Genomic DNA, 19,967 nt, shown 5'->3' with positions numbered 1-19,967 from the left:
AACTTGCAGTTCTTACTGTGACCTTGACTTAGCAGCTCAGGGTTGCTTTTCAGTCCTGTTTGCAAATGGATCGGCACCCATTACTCACATCCTCAAGTGAGCAGGCTGAGGAAGGACGGGTGGTGACTGAGTAGCAACGAGCACATCTCTGTCTTTGGGGGGAGGGGAGTTGTGTGTTGTTTTTATTATTATTATTCAGAAACAAACATGAAAAAAGAAGGTGACTGTGCAGGACTGGGATTAGTTACTGCCGTATGTGGATGTTACTCTTCTTTGTAACTGCATGGAAGTTGTTCTTTGTAACTGGATACATGCCTACAGATCTGACTTACTGTTGAGGAGATGCATAAATCAATGTGTGGGCATTTCAGCGAGAAAAGCCAACTACTGAGCGAGGCTGCCTGCTCCTGCAGGCTGAAACCTGGCTCTTCTGCAGGTTCGCTCCATTAAGAGCTGACAGAGGGCTGCAGTGCTGCTGTAAGCCATCAGCGGCAGCTGGACAAACAGGGGTTTGTTGCTCAAGCAGGGCAGACCCTTTGCCCACATACACCAGGCCAGGCCCCCAGGCCGGGCCCAGGTTGGTCCTGAAGCATCTTCATGAGTCTGTGAGTAAAGAAACAGGGCTGTGTTTCCCTGAAGCAGATTTGAACCTTGGCTCTTCCTGCTATAATCTACCATTGGAGAAAGGCCTTTTCCAGATGGCAAAGGAAAAGAAGATAAGAAAACAAATGAATTAAGGAGAGTTAATTAAAGCTGCATATTACAAGTTGACATTATACATCTGGCATTTCTGTTTATATTTCTCCATCGGTACATTTCATTCTCATTTAATAAGTTCCCAATTCTGTGACTTTTTTTCAAGCTTTTGAAGTTACGAGTTGCTGAGGAGCAGCCTGCAGGGAAGTGCTGTCCCCACTTTCACCATACTTTATAGGGGTTTTTTGGTGCATTTTTTTTTCTTCAGTGAAGAAACTTGCATGACCAGAAGGTCCTTCTGAACTCCCTCGTGTTTGGGTTGGCACAGCTCCCATGTGTAATTATCCACACACAACTACTTTTAGAAGGACTTTATTAAGGCCGTACAAAGTCAGGAGCTGGGAGATGGCAGAGATGAGCTGTGGGTTTGGCTGCTTGGAGGGGGTGGGAGGTGGCTCTGATGCCTGCTGCAGCTCTGGGCTGTGGCTGACCAGAGGATGTCTGCAGCAACAGCACTGCCTGGCTCTGCAGCAACAGCACTGCCTGGCTCTGCATCAGCTTAAGTCCCCTTAAGATTTGTATCATTTGGTTTCTGAGAGGTCACCTGAGTCAGCGTGGTACAACACAGAACCCACCCCATCCATCAGGGCCGACTCTGCTGTGTGCTTTCGGGCTGCAGGTCCGCTGGTCAGGTTGCTCCCAGTTGCTGGGTGCAGTCAGCCATCTCCTTTCTGTCTCCTTCTGCCTCAATGCCGTGTGCTCACAGTCAGTACAAGATTCAGTGTGGATTGGTTATCAGACAAAGCGCTGACTCAGCGCTCATGATTTATCCAGGAGCGTTTTAAAACTTTGTGTGTTGTTTCAGTTTGTGGGTGTCGAATTAGGAAGTGTCCCGAAGCATTTTAAACACAGGCATGAGGGTGGAAAAAGTTGAACAGAGCCAACCCAAGGCTGAAGTTGACAGCTGTGCATCAGTGTGCTGCTCCAGGAGCAGAGCATCACCGAGGCTGTGTGTCTGAGTAATGGTGGGGCTGAAGGTGTGAGACTGCTCAGCTGCACTGCAGGAAATGCTGAGTGTGTGCAGAATGCTTGAAATGCGCTGCTGCTTTTTCTGGTCTTGGAGATGGTACCTTTCATCATCAAAACTCTATTAGAAGTTCGGGGGGAGGCTTTGGAGGCATGTGTGGCTGTGTCTGCTGTGTCTGCTGACTTCAGCTGGTACAACCAGCCCTCAGCGTGCTGCTTCTTCACAGCTACAGCAAGAAGGCAGGTGTGAACCTCAGTGAACAGAGCTCAGTAGTCAGGTCTGATGCTTCTTATGTCCTTGATCTTAATACAGTGTTAGGCATAACGGTATTTGCTTTTGTCGTGGTTGTGCTGGCTGAGGAGAAAGGAATTGGAGCACCAGGAGTTGGTGCTCCCTGGGGGATCCCCCCTGCATTCAGGCGTAGGCCTGCAAGCTGCAAGGGAACTTACGTGGTGCTTCCAAAGGGCACAGCTCAGCAAATCCAGCACTAAATCTGCTGGTGAAGAAGAAATTAGATGGCAAACAGAATTAGATCTGGCAGTTTCCTATAAGAAAGGTAGAAAATGGCCCAACCTCAACAGTTTGGCAATTAAGGAAGAGAACAACTTTGGCAAAAAGCCCATCCTATCTCAGTAATGAATGAGGGGAAAAATAGATGTAATATAAGACAAGAAAAAGGGAAACTGACAGCAATCAACACGAAGGATAAGAGTTATGAAGTGTGGAAAATTAATAAGGAAAGCAATAGCCAAAGGAAAAGTGTATGGGCTGGAGTGCTTGGGGGGGCTGAAGAGTTGAGGTACCAAGGAAATGTTGGCAGCAGACAAGGGTTGTTCCTGGATGCAGGTGGTGAAACAAGCGAGGAGAACTGGAGAAGTGATGTCATTCCTGAGCGGTGCTTAACAGTCAACATTAACATCTTTACACTGAATCTAGAAAACTTCTGTCAGTGCTTCTGAGGGAGATGGCTGAGGCCATCCCTGCTGATGAGGGTGACATACAGGATGGACTGAGCAGGTACGGTGCTTACAGACAGCACTGGGGAAGGGATAGAAAAGGAGATGAACGCTAATGGAGGTGTCGTGGAAGTCACTTCTTCCATCCTGTCTTTATTTCTCTTTTTTCTTTTGGATTAATATGGGTTGAGTGTAGCTGGAGCCCAGCAAAGCCTGCTGTTCTGTGATGATCACATTTCAGAAGCACTCTTTGCAAGAGAAGCACAGTGAAATGGGGATGCTCACAGGAGGCTTCTGCAGGGATCTGATACAATTCGGTGCTTCCAAATCACTGGTGAAAATGCACATAAAATCACTCCTGAGAAAACGGTAACACAATGAACGTATCCATGCCCAGAGTCAGAGAATAAGAGCTCCACGTGTGCTCCCAGGGCAGTCCCAGGGTGACAAATGACAAAGAAGGTCGTGTTGTTTTCGATTATCCCTGGCAGTGATTGTACTTCTGTATGTCTCAGCTACGGGAGATGGGAATTTCTGATACAATTTGGCTCTTTGCATGTTGAGAGAGAAGGTGGATAATTGGGGTAGATGCAAAAAGAGGTTCGGAACTTACTGAATTACTGGTGAGTGTGAAATTTCATAGAGGGAGAGAGAACCCGGGTTGGCTGGGTTTGTCTGGGAGCATTTTGGTGATGGTGCACCACAACCTTCACACACAGACGGTACCAACCAGCACACTGTCTTTGATCTGAGAATGAGCAAAACGAGACTGGCTGGCAGTGAAAGCCAGGCAAATTCAGATTGGAACAAAAGGCACCAATTCTTAAGAGCTGTAAAATTCAGAAATGTTTCTCCCTAAACTGTGAAAAGAACAATAAAAGTTGCAGTATTTATGCATTCCTGGCTTTTTTTCCTTTCTGAAGAGTAAATGGGAATAGCAGAGGACGAGGATGCTCTGAGGCTGTCCTGGGGAGGCTGCCAGCACACCCACCTGCTGTGCAGGGCTGTGCTCGGTGCTGCAGAGCTGAGCAGTGCTGAGGACCGCGGCTGCTGTGGGGAGCTGGGGGCTTCTCCCAGTTTTGAGTACCATAACCTTCTACATCGTGTTAATTGGTGATGGCAAATGGCTCTGCTATGGAAAAAATGGCGTGCAGCTCCAATGAGAGGCAGTGCTGCTATGCTGGGCTTGCCCTCATTCATAAACTGCACCTTCCCAGGGTGTCCCATGTTGACAAAAGCCCCGTTCCTCGTGGTGCACTTCAGTTCTTCAAATGTTTGCCCACTGTGCGTATGAGAGGTGTGGCTGCTTATGTGGGCCTGGAACATGAGAACATGCTGACAACGTTTATGTCACAACTGTATACATTTAATGAGCATCTCATCTGAATTATTAATGTACAGTTCCCCAAAAAAAAGTATTTTGATGCTATAAAACCCATAAATTATTTAAGTACAAGCTGCAAGTTTGTAAAAACAGCATTAAGAAGGTAGCTATTGCATAGATGGTTTAACAGAAATATCCTTTGTAAGATATATAGGCTTATTTGGAGGGGATTTAGTTACTGGGAAGAGGTCTTCCCCAAGTAAGTTATATGCTTCTTGGCTGTAGCAAAGGGAGTGTAATTTCTTATATTGTCCTTGCCAGCAGAGCTCTGGACGGTCTGACAGTGCTGCTCAGAGTTGTCTCCTCAGCGCTTTGTTCACTGCAGGCAGATTTATAAACCACCTTCATGTGAACAGGGCTGGCAGTGACAGCCCAATGGATACCACAGCTGGATTAACTGCCAGTGCACTTAGAAGAGGAAACGGTGAAAATATACGGCCTGAGAAGGCCTGAGCGATTTGCTCTGCACGCTGCCTGTGAGTGGGAGCTGTGATTGGCAGTGCCAAAATGGTGCAGCAAGGATGCAGTGTCTGCAGCTACAGAATGCTGGGAGTTGGCACCGTTATGCACAGGAGCCTTTTCCATTTGCTGCATCTTATGACCAGAGTCAGGCACAGCAGCCTGTCAGGTCACGCTCCGGGGTTGCTGCTCTGCATCTCCACTGTGTGCACACATGAAAACTGCAGAAAGCATCTATAAACGGAGTGGCATGATTTGCTGTGTCCTTAGAGCACTTGCTGACACTGTATCTGGTGCTGATGGACACTGCAGATCAAATTTGCACGAACAGCAATAAGGACTACAGTGGAGGGAGCCTAACCTCAAAAAGACTCAGCAGCTGACACTCTGCATGTTTGAATTACATCTGAACTAAGCCCTTGATTAAATCTTAGCAGTGCCAAAAGCTCAAAGCATCAGCTGCAATTGATGCTGCTCTTTTTCCCCTCATACTGCTGAAGTACTTATTGCAACGTGCAGTGCATCCATCTCACTACATTACATTGGTATGCAAAGACGAGGGGAGATGAGGCGATAAAGCCATCAGGCAGTACGTGGTCAGGCACATCTTCTTGGCTTCGTTCACTGTTCTTTGATTTTTTGCCTTTTTTCTTTTGAAGTGTTTCCAAGCCTACGTAAAACTGCTTCCAGATGCGCTCAGTTGGAAGTTACAAAAAGTCATGTTAGCACCAAGACTATCTGGGTTCTGTGCTGTACCTGAATAGAGAGCTAGTCCCATCTTAACAGCTGCAGTGCTATCAACAGCAAGAGGGCTACAGGCAAAGGTTTTAGTTCTTCACTGCCATTAGCACCCTCTTTCCCCACATATTTCAGACTATAGTAGTTAGGGAACTCCTCTGATGCAGCCGCGCACTGAACCAGGGGCGCCTGGTAGGACGTGGGCCGTTTGTCGGGGCGGTCAGGGCTGGATCCATCCGTGGGCCTCTCACCAATGTACAGCAGGCTGCGCTCCTTGGGGTCGTGCTCTGTTCTGAAGAGCTCGTACTCCGTGTGGGGCAGCCTGATGCCCAGAGCCAAGCAGCCGTTGGTTGGCGTTATATCCTGCTCCACGCCGACGCTCCAGGAGCTCGCCAGCCCACAGCTCCCCGGTTCAGAGGAGTTCAGCATTGTCACCGTCACCTGATCCATGGGTGTCACCCGTGCTTGTGTGACTTTGAAGGCCAGCTCCATGCCCCCCCTCACCTTGGAGGAGGGGACGCCCTGGGTGTAACGCCCAGATGCATAAATGGTGAAGGTGGGCTGCTTGCAGAGCGGGTCGGAGTAGTGGTAGTAGTAGCCCTGCCAGGTGTGGTTGCTGCCGTGGAAGATGAAGTACCGAGTGAGGAAGAGCACGGCAGGACGCACCTCGCAGCGGGTGCTCACCCAGCTGCCGCTCAGCTGCACCGGCAGCTCAGCCTGGGCAGGCAGGATGGGCGGGTGGTGCTCGTCAGCTCTGTAGATAACCCCGCAGGCCGGGCAGGGATGCACATGGTGCTGTGGGAGACAGAAAATATTCACGTCACCCGATATGCCCAAAAAACCCCTTTCCACAACCTTTAAAAATCCCCACTCCCACACCAGCACGTCCGACTGCAACAGACTCAGTCCAACACATCCCAGTAGGTTCAATGCGATGAGGAGCTCCGTGCCATTCTGAGCTGAGGTTTCGCACGCAGCAGTGGAGCTGGAGAAGGCCACGAGCTGCTGCAGAGCGTGGCCCTGCATCTCCGCCATCCTTTGTCCAACAGAGGGTTTGTGGCAGCCTGGAACACCTCCTGGCGCTCCGTGCATCACAACTGCTTTACGTCCTGTTAAGCAGGGTTGGAACGTTGTGCCATTTCCAGAACACGAGCTAATCTTTGCTGAACCGCTGTATGCAGCAAGGTTAAATAACTCAGTAGTTAACTGGAGAGTGGGTAATTTACATGCGAGTTGATTGGAGCCTACTGTAATTTAGTCATTTTCAGCTTGTTTTACTGCTACTGTCACCTTAATGAGTGCTGACAGTACACAGTACATTATGGCTAAATAATCCCAGAAATTGGCAAATGCATCTGCTCTCCTTAGACAGGAAATTCTTTGATAATGAAAGGTAATTTGGGGAGAATGGGTTTCTTTAAAAGAGGTATAAATTTAAGGGAAAAAGAGTGATATTTTCATCAAGAGGGTTCCAAAGTGCTCCTAGCATAGCTGTGCTGCTCTCAGTAGGGCAGGCAGAAGGATCTGAGTCCAGTGACCAAAAAAGAAAACAGAGAAGGCCGTGTCCAACGCACTGATCACTATATGGACACCAAGCCAGCTGCCCGGCTCCCTCAGCACTCTCGCACCGTGTGAAGTATTCCTCGTGTATGGCAGCTCCTAACGATGGCCAAGTGGTGACATCATGCAGCGGAGAGCTGTGAGCTGATTAATTACAGTGCTGCACTCAGAGAGTGGATTTCAGTATCTTTAAGTTTGGGTTTAAATTAACTTTGAGAAGTGTTTATGTTTACCATCTGGTTTTGCTCATATATATGGGTTTGGCCCAAGATTACAGAGTTTCGACCAATTTGGGAAGGTTACTGTGGAGGAGGAAGGGGTGCTGCCCTGTGCTTTTCTTTTTCCAGGCTCAGCTGCTGTCATCCGGCGTGTGGGGAAATGCTGCCCCCCATAATCTGACCCAAAAGAATCGTTGTTGTTGTTGTTAACTCAGCTCCATCTGGCAGAATGCGGAGAGGTTCCCCCCCATCTCACTGCTCAGTCATTTCTGAATGGATCAGCCACGATTCAGATGAAAATGTGCTTTCCTGGAGTTAAAGCAACCTGCTGCAACATATGAAACAAAACAAGAAGCAAGCAGGGCTCCTGCTCAGCTCTATTTCTGCCACAGAGAACGCCTGGTTTCAGTGTAATAGCATTTCTTGGAGCAGCTTCCTCCTCTAATGGCATTACACAGAGCGGTAACAATTTAATGGCAGACTCTGGCTTCCTTGCTCCTCTCTGAAACTGAAGGACGTAACGGAGAGGGATGGGAGGCAAAAAGCAGAGTGGGCAGCAACACGCAGCCCGAAGCCTTCACTGCCTGTGGGGCAGGAAACCAGGAAATTGCATTTCCAAGAAGAGCAGAGCCAAAGAAAAGCCATTAACTGCAGCACCAGGCCAAGGCAGCCTGACTTCTCGTGCTCACCCATCCCACTCCAGCAATCAGGAAAGGACAGGGGAACCCACGTCTCCTCCTGGGGCTCAACATGCAGGCAGTTGGCATTTTAACAACACAGAACTTAGGAGTGCTTTGCAAAGCCCATGAGCTGGGCACCCACACTTACCACGGCACTCTGCAGCGGACGCTGGTAGCCCGTGGGTCGGTAGTGCAGCCGCTCCAGCCAGTCCGTATGGATGTCTCCCAGGTACAGCTCTTCCACCAGGCTGCTGCCGCTCTGCTGTAGCCCTGGCAGGGGCTGGTGGTGCCTCTCCACCCGCACCAGGCTCAGCTCGTGCATGGCGAAGCCCAGGGCCGCAGTGCAGTCACGCTCGGATTTGGCACTCAGCAGTTCATAGAGGGCTCCGGGGGCCCAGGCACGGCCCGGGGGCAGGAACCCACCGCAGCCCTCACCCGAGCTTTGGTTGATGCGGGATGCCACCTCCTGCATGGCCTTCTGGCTGTGGAAAACGATGCCCACCTTGTGCAGGTGGTAGTCGGCCTCGGTGGCCCCGCGGGTGATCCAGGAGGCCTGGCGCAGCCGCAGCTTGCCCTTGATGACCAGCGAGTAGGAGGGCTCACGGCAGGACGGGTCCCAGTAGTAGAACTGGAAGGCCTTGAAGAGGCGGTTGGCGTAGAAGAGGTACGAGCGGGTGAGGAACTCCGGCCCCGGCCGCACCTCACACCTGGGGACAGAGGCGGTGCTGAGCCACCAGGTAAAGGCAATGGGCGCCTTGTGGGGAGCGGGGCTGGGGAGGGGAGAAGTGTGGGGCACGGGGGGGGTGAGGGGCAGTGCGGGCGGGCACGGCGCCATGAGCAGCCCGCAAGATCTTTAAGAGCCATTAGCAAAACGCAATGGCGGTGGGGCCGGGCACTGGGTGTGACGTGGAGGATGGAGGAGCTCTGCGGCCCGCTCTGCCCTGCGCAGCGCTGCGGCCCATGGAGGAGGGAGGCCGGGTGGTCGGGCCGGGTGGTCGGGCCGGGCCGGGTTGGGGTTCGCGCCGCCCGCGGGGCCTTACCCGGTGGAGACCCACTGGCCCTCCAGGCGGGGCGGGAGCCGCGCCGCGATCCTGGCGCCGTCCTGCAGGTGGCGGAGCTGCTGCCGGCACCGCGGCTCCCAGCGCAGAGAGCGATCCGCGGCTGCCAACACTGAGCGGGGCGGGGAGAGAACGGGGAGAGAACGGGCGGAGACGGTCAGTGCCGGGAGACCGCGGACACCCGCAAATACACACAGATACACACACAGATACACACATACATACACACACACACACAGATACACACACAGATACATACACAGATACACACACACACATACACACACAGATATATACACACACGCACGGCGGAGCCCCGCGGTTGTCGGCTCCCAGCTCCGGTACCCGCAGCCATCGGTCGGCCCTTTGTCCCCGCTCCCTCCGCACCATTGCGGCGGCACTAACCGAAACGGGAATTACGGGCTGGGAACGGCGGCCCCGCTGTCGCCCGCCATCAGGACGGCACTTGTGTCACTTACCTCATTTCCCATAACAGCGGATGTTATTGGCTGTGGGGACGTGTGAGCACGCGGTTACATGCTGCAGACCTTTGCCTGCACGCACATAAATGTATACGCGTACTGCTGTGTGTTATTCACTCGCAAACTCCCGCTGCCCTCCTGCTGAGTTTGCCTCGGGAAGGAAGGCGGGATTTGCCTCTTTAAAACACGGGCCCAGCGAAGCTCCCACATCCCCACCGCTGTTCCTGCCCCACACGTGCCCGGCCGGGGCTTCAGACCGAGTCTGATGCACAGATTCAGCCACTTCTGTACGCAGCAAAGGTTCTACACAACGCAGGAACAGCGCCTTCATCGTGTGTGCAGATGTTAACATAGACCCTGCAACGACCGCAGGGAATCACCGCACGGCACTCGGAGCGCAGCTGAGCAGGGGAGCAGTAACAGGAGCAGCCGAGCGGCCCAAAGGCACAGCAGGAGGATGTGCTGTTAGCTCACCACGCGCTGCAGTGCAGGATCTGGCTGGAAAGAGACATTATTGGTGCTGAGGGGTCTTTCTGGAGCAGACCCACAATTGTTCTGTTTTAATCATCTGTGAAGGGCCCGGCAGGGCGAGCAGGGATTGCCTGCTCCTTCTCAACTGCCTGCATTGCATTGTGCTTCCTAAATATCAGTTCTTGCGAGCCCTCACATGAAAACATGACAAACCTGGAGACAAAGGCCTGGTACTGGTTAAGACTGCAGCCTGGTAGCTCCATGGTACCCATCAGATGGCACCGTTTGTTCTGTGCTCTCACCCGCTGCAGATCATACAGGCCAAATCTGCTCTTGCTTACAACCACGGAAGGGCCCCGGAGGTGTTGGTGCAGTCAGTCTGTGGTCCCACCAAGGGAGCAGCAGTGAGCACAGCCCCGTGCTGAACTTGCTGACTGCTGTGTGTGTGTTTATTGCGGCAGAAGCCTCAGTGTTTGACTGAAGCCTTATTGCTGCTTTTGGCAGAGACACTAAAAGTCTGCATTATTTGAGAGCACAGACACTGTGGCAACAGCATCGCAAGGTTTTGACACATTCGATAGGAAAGGGAATATCTGATGATCAGGATCAAACCCCACAGGGGGAGAAAAGAAAGAAAAAAAGGGAGAGAGAGAAAAAGTGAAAATAAGAACCGTGCAGAATGTAAATACTTGACGTGACGGGAATTCCTTGGGATTTTATCTTAGCTGTGCACAGGACTCCAAGCTGAACGCATCCTCCAACCAATAGCTACTGGATTGTATCCAAATGTTGTGGCTGCTTTTCTCTCTCAGATCCTCCAGCCCAGCCCCACCAGATCCAAACAGCGTTTCAGCTTGGAAAGGTTCAGTTCCAGACCTAAAATCTGTAGCTCGGGCACATTTTGATTCCAAGAGCAGCAGAAAGTGGCTGTCACTCATGTGTCACTCTGTCACTCAGCCCCTGGGGACGCACGTCAGCTCAGCTCCTCTCTCCATCTTAAGAGAGACACGAGCTGACGGCCTGATAGAGTTCTTGGGCAAGAGGGGGGAGGAATTAATGACAATTCATCTTCGAGACAAAAATATTCATAGGAAAATCTAAAAAAAACCCCTCCAACTGTGATCTCTTCCACTCTGCTGTTATCCTGTCTGTCTGCATTGATTAACCACAAGCGTTTCCAGAGAGCTCCTCAGTGCAGCAGCTAGACAAAACAGGATCTTTTTCCAGCCTTCTGGTGCGTGCTGCATCCAAAGCACTGGCCCAAGGTCTCCAGGCAAGAGGGCTGCACAAGCACTCAGGCAATTAGGAACGGCAGGCTGATCCCTGGAACCAGCAGGAACTGGACCAAGCTTTGAGACAACTGCAGCAGCAAATATGAATCGACTATTCCATACACCCATTTGTATAAGCAACTTCTAGAAAGAATCAGACCCGCGGCATCAAATGATAGAAAGGCAGAACTGGAAATTCCTACGCAAAGTAAATTCTTGGTAAAATTAGGACGAAAGATTCCTAGGCAATGGCCAAGCCTGAAATGAGAACCTGCCGCAGGAGCTGTGCTCCACAAGGACTCCGTGCTGCAGATTCAGACCCGTTTCTCCATTCTGAAGGAAAAAAAGTGCCATCCAGGAGAGAAATCCTGCAATATGCTCCGTTGGAAGCAAACCTTGTTTGTGTCTCTCCATGCAGACTGACTTTGGAAAAAAGCAAAGTTGAGTCACACATCTGTTCCTTTGTAAATGGAGGAGAAAATGCCTACATTAGAGTTGGCACCACATTAGTTACTGAAGATGAACCCTTCTCCAGAGCTAGATTGCTTCATCTGTTCTGTTATTGCCTCCTATGGCCAGCATGTATTATTCCCATTTATAAATCTAATGTTTCAGTCAGTCACCCATTCACAGGGATAAGATCAGTGCCTGAAGTCACGGAGCATTACACATTTCTTCATTTAGAGATGACCTAAAACCTTTGATATGTTTCTGAGGAATGTTCAGACTGGAATGAAATGGGTGATAAGAAACTTATCAATATATTCTGCTTAAGTAAATCGTACTTATCCGCACAGACTTCATTAAGAGAGCAAAGCAGTGTTTCCTTAGCATTCTTCTCTCCTGAGAGCATGCAGAATGGGTTTTGGGGTGGCCACTAAAGGAATAAGCATTCTCTCAAAAGCAAAGACATCCGTACTGAGCAAATCAATTTCTTTGGCATTTGTGTGGAGATTAAGGCAGTGGTGCTTTGTATTGACTCAGAACAAGGCATTCCCAAGAGAACAAGTCTGTGGGAACAGATCTATTTTATTTTATGATATTATAAAGTTATAAAACGTAAATATAACCCACTGGGGGTGGAACAGCGTATCGCTGCACAACTTTGCGTTTTGCTTACATTCAAACTGAACCCAGTTTTGGACAGAACTTAAGCACATGCTTAAGTCTAATTGGTTTCAGTGAAACTTAAGCATGAGCTCCAAATTAAACCAGTTCATGAGCACTTTTCCTGATTAGTAATGCCTCCCTGAACCGAAGCCAGAATGTGGTCAAGTGGTTGAGGGACGATGCCAGTGCTTTCGCTGGAGTTCTGGTTGGCTTCTGGAAAAGTATTTCTATTATTCATCCCTTATTTTTCAGTAAAGTGGGCATAGATAGAGCTGTTTCACTAGGCTGATGCTGTCTGTGCTGCTTTGAATTCACTAATGTTTCTTTGTGTTCTTTGAAGAGCGGCACAGTAAACGTATTAGATGTGTCAGCTATCACTGCAGAGCAGCCCCTTGTGCAGTACAGAGCGTGACCACATACGGCGTTCTGCAGATCCAGAGAGGGAACTCAGCTCAGTGAGAAGTCCCAGGCAGCTCCAGGTTTTGGAGAAGAACTTCTTGAAACATAAATTCACAACATAACTTCAGGCATAACAGAAAGCAAATCCAGACGCTGTGTTGTGTGGCTTTAGCCTGTCTTCTGTGGCTGTGATCATTGTCTGATCTGTCTCAGGTCCACAATTAAAGCAGTGGAGCACTTGTGGTGAGCTGTCTAGAGGTTCTGAAGGCACTAGAGAAGTAAATATTTTGCTCTTGGAATCATGGAACCATTTATTTCTCCTGTAAGTGTCACGTCCAGGCGTAGATGACAAGACAGATGGAATTTGTAGGAGGGAAAGGGAGAAGGGAGAAGATATTCTCTCCTGCATGTCAAAGATCTTCAGTGTAAACTACATTTAAATAAAAAGGCTCTTAAAACTGCTCTCTCTGGCTGTTTACACTGAAGAAAACCAGACCTGACACTGTCAATAGGATTGCAGGGCTCGATCCCACTTTCATTGGAGTCATAAATAGGAAAGATCCCATGACTGCAACAACACAGAGTCAGGACCTTATTCAGAAGGTGCCCTTCTCCATGAACTGGCATGAATACTCCACTGCAAGAATACAGCACTACAAAGGAGAAATGGGGTATGAGCGAACAAAGCAAGGCACACCGCAGCTGGCACAGAGGACTATGGCAGCATGAGAGATAAAAGCTCTGGTGGCAGATGTGAGCACACATTCCCCAGAGATCTCCTACAGTTAATGTTGATCACGATGCCACGCTCTTCCCTTCCAGCAGAGCCCTTCCTGCCGTGTGCTCGCTGCCCTGACAGCCACAGGCCCCGCCGCCCCACGCCACTTCTCCCTCCTTCTTCCCACCGCTCAGATGGCATTGGGCAGCCTCAGGAGGAGGAGAGTCATGCTCTCCTTCCACTAGACCAGCCAGTGTCAAAAGACTTAGTCAAAAGCAGCTGAGCAGCACCACACGGCCCCTGCGGGCAGCAGCAGCCTGCATGCAGCCAGGAGCCTGCCCACCACCAGCACTGTGCTGACTGACAGCCAGAGCACTGAGGGTTAATGAGCAGAGATGGGATAACTAATGGAATAACTGCTACGTGCCTTCTTTTTTGGCTTCAGAAAGTCACTAAAAAAGCATATTAGTTCAGGCAGCATGAACACATCGTGACCTGTGTTAAGCCCTGAGCAGCACTGCCACAGGTGTCTGGCACAGAGAAATGCAGAGGGAAAAGGTGAAAGACACTGAAGGATGAGAAGAAATGCTTGAACGTTTCCTCCTAGAACATCGATGAGAACTTCAGTGTGATTTTGGTGACACGGCTGAGATCCCAGTGAGACACCTGGACGGTGAGGGATGGGTGAGAGCAGCTGGAGAAACAAAAGCAAAGCAGCTCAGCACCATGCTGAACAATACAGGTAAAACCATGACTCACTTAAATTCTAACCAGAATTCATGTTCTAACCAAATGGGAAAGAGGACACTTATCTTCCTTAAGTTAGACGAGATGGAAACTCAATACAGAACACAGTGCATGGTTCTGAAAGTAATGGCATACCATCGTTTTGACTCTACAGCACATCCATGGAGGTTTGTCAGTACCCTCCAACCCTCACAGACACTTTACCAGTGGCTACTGTGGCTGCTTTTAATAGTGATGGCTAAGCATATTTTCTCCCAGAGCGCTTTGAAGAGTGGAACTGGTAATCAGGCAATGGCTTGGCTATAAAATGCCAACCTCATTTTAAACATCTAAATCACTCACATGGACCATAAGCACAGAGAGGACCACCCACCACATAACATTAACATAAATACAGCATTCCCCCCAAGCAAAATGAGCAACTGGAACTGGCGGGAGCTGAGAGAAGAACAACAGAAAATGATTAGGGGGTGGGAGAGATTGAGTTACGGAGTAAGAATTAAGAGAGCAGAGCACATGCAGCCTGGCTGAGTGACAACTGGGAGAGAGATGGACATGATAACAGCCTATAAATATTCACAAAGCATAAACACCAAGGAAGGGAAGGAATTCCTTACAGCGAATAAAGAGGTTCTGTTGGGAGTGAATGAAGAGTGAAAAAAATGCGCCTTGTATATCAGTGTGAACTTCTTGAGGCACAGTCCAGTAGGCAGCACAAGTCCACTTGCTTGGCAGGATTTTGAGGGATTGAACAAAGCTTTAGTACAGCAGGGAATAACCCGCTCTTGGCAGGGAGCTGGTGGGATGCTGAGAGTGGCCTTTCAGTCCCCCGCTGCCATGGAGCACTCCCGGTCCCCAGCTCCCATGGGAGACAGCTGCTCTCCTGTGTAAGCTCATTGTTTGCCCTCCTCCTCCTCCTCAACATCGCCTCCGTGGGTTCAGAAATTCATGCCAGAGGCACCAAGGCATTGAGGCACATAAACATCTAACAACTGCAATAGGTTCTAACTGCTGGACACAGCTGGGAATCCCAGTATGTCCCTGCTGTTGGAAACCGAAGTCCAGGAAATTAGATTATAAACCCTCTAAAGCAAGAGCGATCTTTTTCTTCTCTCCTTATTTAGCACCTAACACAATAGGAGTCTTGGCACTGCTGCAAGGATACTGTTTATAGTAATAAAAACAGGATCTAATGGGATCTAATAGTCTGGAGCTACTCGGCCCACACAAAACCAAGGATGAGGAGGGCATTCAAAAGCACTCAGAAGCCATCCTCAGAAATCAACACATTCTGCACAAAGGTGATAAACCGATACACGTCCCACACCAGAAATACACACACACTTAACACAGAACCACAAGTGACCACAGAAAAAGGTTACCTGTTCAGCTGAAGCAGAGGATTAAAGTTACTCCTAACATGTGTTTTGGGGTCTGGGTTGGTTTCTAGATAGCCTGAAATTTCAGCCTACTGTTTCTCCTGTCAACATCAGCCAAGTTTTGATGTGTTCCAGCTCCTCTAAACACAGCCGACAGATGCCGAAATCAAAGTTGACATTCAACCTACACACTGCATAATCTAATAACGGGAACCGTGCTACTCAAAATTAACAAAACTTAGGATTTTCTTTCCCTTTTTCCACAGCAAAACAAACAAGGAAAACTGAGCTGTTCTCTGAAATATATGAAAAGCTTTAAAAAGTGTAATTGTGATTTTGTATTGACAGGTCAGAGGAGACAATTAAAAGCCATAACCTGCCAATGTCCAGCACCTGTGGCTTCAGTATGAGCCAGGTAAATGCATTTCCCTCAGTGGGGAGCTGGGTGTATAAGCTGATCCCAGAGCTCAGGGGTAAAAGCTCTTTGATGTGGACAAGACCAAAATGTCACATTTTTGACAGAGCTTCCTATCAGCGCAGAAGAAACCACGGGGAAGTTTTTCAGTGACTGATCAAATGGCTGCACTCAAGTTTAAAGCTTTAATTTATGAGCTGGACTCAAGCAAATCTCTTTGAACAGTCAGCGGTGACGTTTCCCCTGTTGATTCATGTACCAGCACACCAACTGTAAGAAGAGAGACATGACTGAACCAATGCAACTGCTTCTAACAGGGCCATGGGAGCTGAGCTGCATCGCAGCATTCCCAGGTTCAGACCAACTCAAAACCATCAGCATGAAAGACCTCGTTACACCATCAGAGTGCTACAACTAATGATGGGTTTGAACCCTTTTATCACTTAACAAACTGAAGGTTTGGAATTTCAAACAGCTTTTTTTTCCCCTAATACACAGAAATACAACTTTCCCAATTCTGCTCTCTACCGTATGAGACTGTCGGAACTCTCTAAAGGGAAACAAAACCAGCCCAACAGATTGCAGCCTGCTGAGCCCTCAGATGTTACACAATTTAAACAGGGTAGAGAGGAAGCAGTTATATGAATCACATTTTCAGTTTCTGGCAGCAACCTCAGCCTATAGAAAACGGGTTACACTTTGGAATTCCCACTTTCTCACCGTTGGTTAATGATGTATCTGAGGTGCATTGTCTTGAAATGATGAAATTAGGAAGTCTCTGTTTTCACGGCCCTATCCTCAACAAACAGATAAGGAAACCAAAGGAACTGGCTGAGAGTGCAGTGTAGGTGCTTCCTAATTCTGAGGTTGATTTCAGCAGTGATTGTATCTCACCCATGAAAGCGCTGTTTTTACAGATGATATACGCCGTGTTGTGGGGAAACACAGGATCCCATTGAAAGCAGAATCTCTTTCCAAACTTTGTTCTGCCAGATGCAGCCTCCCCCAGCACTGGATTCCAGCTTTGGTTTTCTTCATAGCAATTTCTGGCTTTTGAAAATCTCCTTACTCAACAATTTGTGCTTGTGGGGAAAATACAGAAACCACACGATTTTTTTTTTCTTTTCACTTTTGCTTTTTTCACATCTCAGCCTTGTTTTTATCTATATCCACATACTTTGAACACGGCTAAGCTATAATTATGGAAGAACAAATAGAGTCAAGTCACACAACCCAGCAGAATGCATTAGTTGTTGGTTTTTTGGCCAACTCAAGAACTGGAGAAGAAAAAAAAAGTAATCCCAACTTGGACAAATTAAATTAGTAAATTTCGCCCAAATCAAACATCTGAACCAGGGACGATGATGTTAATTTAATAGCAGACACATACGTATATGCACCCGTAATACATATGCACACATCTATATTTGATTCAGTGCTACCACTTAGAGGATTCTCTTCCTATTCTCACAACTGAACACAGTCATTTTCTAACTTAAAAATAAACTCTGAACGTGTTAAAACCGTGTAGGAGAAGCTCCACATGAAAATAGCAGTGTTGTGTTATTGGAACGTAAAGACTTCAATGAAAGCTTAGGAGAAAACTTAGCAAGTCTCTTGGGACATTTCTAAGAACGAGTGATTCTTTGCTGGAAGGAGCTCCCAGATCAGGTCTGGTTACCTAACCGAGGGGTTCTTTCACCTAATGATGCACTGGTGTCATGCTGATGTTCAGCTTCATGCAAAATTCCCAGTGCCAATCTCACACACTCTGTAAACCCTGGCAAACCTCGCTTAGGTTTTAATGAGCTCTGGATCCAACTTAGCTATTCAAACACATCTTTTAGGGTCCAACTTCTTACTGAAATCAGTGGAAATTCTGTCACTGACACTAGATGGAAAAGAACTGGGCTTTAATTTGATTGGACTAAAATTGCAGGACGGTCTAAGAAAGCGGTATTCTAATTAGGCTTACATGAGTAATGTGACATAATGCAGCACAGCAGATCTCTGAGCAGAGCAACAGGAGCTAATGAAATCTCTAGAGGCAGAATATGTATATCTCAACCTGTGGATTCTTCTGTCTGGGGAACCGTGTATGACAAAGATCCCAGGTAAGGAACAGACAAGTAACCCCACATTACCATATGGAGACTTAGAGACTTTCTGTAGTCTGTTCCGTTACTCCCAGTGCAAATAATTTCCAACAGCTGTCACTACACAATTCCTCTACAACAGTCACTAAAGGGAGCCCAGAGTTTCACAGGCAGGCAGTGTGATATCTGGCTGCCCAGAGACTCAGATGGCAGAAAAGAATGGAAAGAAAGGAAACCCAGCTTCGGCAGAGGGACACAGGGACACGCTGCCCCCTTCCTTCCTTCCACCTGTTCGGGGGCACGCAGCTCCACACGAGGGTCTCCAAGCATTTCCCAGGGCAACCTCTGTGCGAGGATGAGGAATCCTTCCCCCTGTTCTGCCCTCTGTCACCGACAGAAATCATTTCGCCTTTTCCACCGCTCAGCTGTCTTTGTTCTCCCACCCGGACTCTTCATTCGGAGCCTTCACTTCTGAAACCGCTCCAAGAACCGTGGAGTTGAGCGCAGCCCTTCAGAAAGGCGGCCGCAAAGACGCCGCCTGTGCCGCTCGGAGGGTCCCACAGCCGCGTGCCGGGGGGAGCTTCTGCAGCGCTCCTGTACCGGACAGGTGCAGACCTGAAACCCACCGGCACGGAACCACCCCCCGCGGCTCAGCCGGGCAGCGCCGGGTCCCTCGTGCTGGTCGGCGGGGCAGCCCGTGCCGCGTCCCGCCTCGCGACTTCCCCGCCGGCTCCCCGCTGCACCGTGGGGGGAGGCGGCGGGCAGCTCCCCAGCACCCTCTCCCGCTCCCCGCCGCTCTGGGGCTGCCACCTACCTACGAGCAGCCCGGCGAGCCACCAGCACCGGACCATGGTGGACGATGCTCCGCTTCCTGGCCGGGAGGAGCGCGACCGCCGCCGGTGCCCGCGGAGCTCAGCGGTGCGCAGCGCGCGGCGGTGCGGCCATGGGACGTTGCGTTGCCCGCGGTTCGGGTCAGCGGCTGCAGCGCGGGGCCGGCTCGGGAGCAGCCACAGGGTTTCGAAGGGGGGTAAGAAAAAAAAACCAACCAGATATTAAAGAAAAAAGAAAAAGCCAACAACTTATCCCGCCTGCGCTGCGAAGCGCGTCCCCTCCGACTGCTGATAGCTTTAATGGAGCTTGGCAGCCACAGGTTCAAGTTGCCAGAAGAGGTGGAGACTCCGCCGCCCGCGCCCCACACGCGGCCGCGCATCGCACACGCGGAGAAGCGCCGCTCCGTCGTGGCGCCTCCGGGCGGGATCCCGGCGGGCCGGGCGGCCCCTCGGCGGACATCGCGCCCACCTGACCGGGGGCTCCTCATCCCGCACATCCCGCGGCCGCCGTGCAGCACGGCCACAGCACCGCCATCTGAACACAGTTCTTTTCACCTGGAGCCCTCAAGAGACACCAGCGTGCACCCTAAAGAGCCTAAAAGCATTTAACGTCCTCTTCCCATCCCACATGGCTGTGGGCGCCACTGAGTGAGCTAGGCCCCCAGGGTGGCAGTGATGGATGGAAGGCCTATAACCAGCTCGGATCTGGATTTAAACGAGTCTAGGGCAAAATGCACTTTTCCTCATCTGCATCGGTGATTAGCAATGAACGGGAAATGAGATGCTGACTAGAGGTGACACCAGTCATTTGCTGCCCTTTGAACAAAGCTCAGTAATGTGTGTCCCGGTAACGTATGGACTGGGATGCCTTGGGAAGCAGTGAGGGGAAGGGGCCAAGCTGTAATGACTCGGATAGTTTAATACTCATTGCAGTGCCTGCACTAAAGGCTGAGGTTTAGCGCTTATTTCCGGACTGAAAAACTAGACTCAGTTTTTGCACATGAGAGAGGCACAAACCAAAACGCAGACATGCCCACTGCAATGTCCCTCGACTCTGCAGACTCTCCCTAATGACAGTGGCTGTTTCACTCCACGAACGGAAACATTAAGGCGAATAAAGCTGGTCTCCACGCTCACAGCAGTAACGCTGCAGATGGCGACGAGCAGAAGCAGAGGCCCGGTTCCCATGTTTGCTGAGCAGAGGCGTTGGAGCCCTGGAGGGAGGTCTCAGTAAGTGCAGCAATTTTATTACTTTGTCAGAAATAACATAACA

General features: G+C 49.8%; 1 protein-coding gene across 1 annotated transcript; it reads right to left on the bottom strand.

The window, feature by feature from the left end:
• Positions 1 to 3,934: 3,934 nt before the first annotated feature.
• APCDD1L (APC down-regulated 1 like) lies at positions 3,935 to 19,577 on the bottom strand. The gene is made up of 4 exons (XM_072349802.1): positions 18,679 to 19,577; positions 8,759 to 8,888; positions 7,867 to 8,425; positions 3,935 to 6,055 (listed from the first exon to the last, which is right to left on the bottom strand). Exons 1-4 carry the CDS (start codon positions 18,713 to 18,715, stop codon positions 5,291 to 5,293), a joined length of 1,491 nt encoding a protein of 496 aa, XP_072205903.1. The 5' UTR covers positions 18,716 to 19,577; the 3' UTR covers positions 3,935 to 5,290.
• Positions 19,578 to 19,967: the final 390 nt, after the last annotated feature.

This window comes from Excalfactoria chinensis, chromosome 15, assembly GCF_039878825.1.
Source record: "Excalfactoria chinensis isolate bCotChi1 chromosome 15, bCotChi1.hap2, whole genome shotgun sequence".
NCBI lineage: Eukaryota > Metazoa > Chordata > Aves > Galliformes > Phasianidae > Excalfactoria > Excalfactoria chinensis.
The sequence above is the reverse complement of the archived record's forward strand: the minus strand, read 5'-3'. Positions and strand labels throughout refer to the sequence as shown.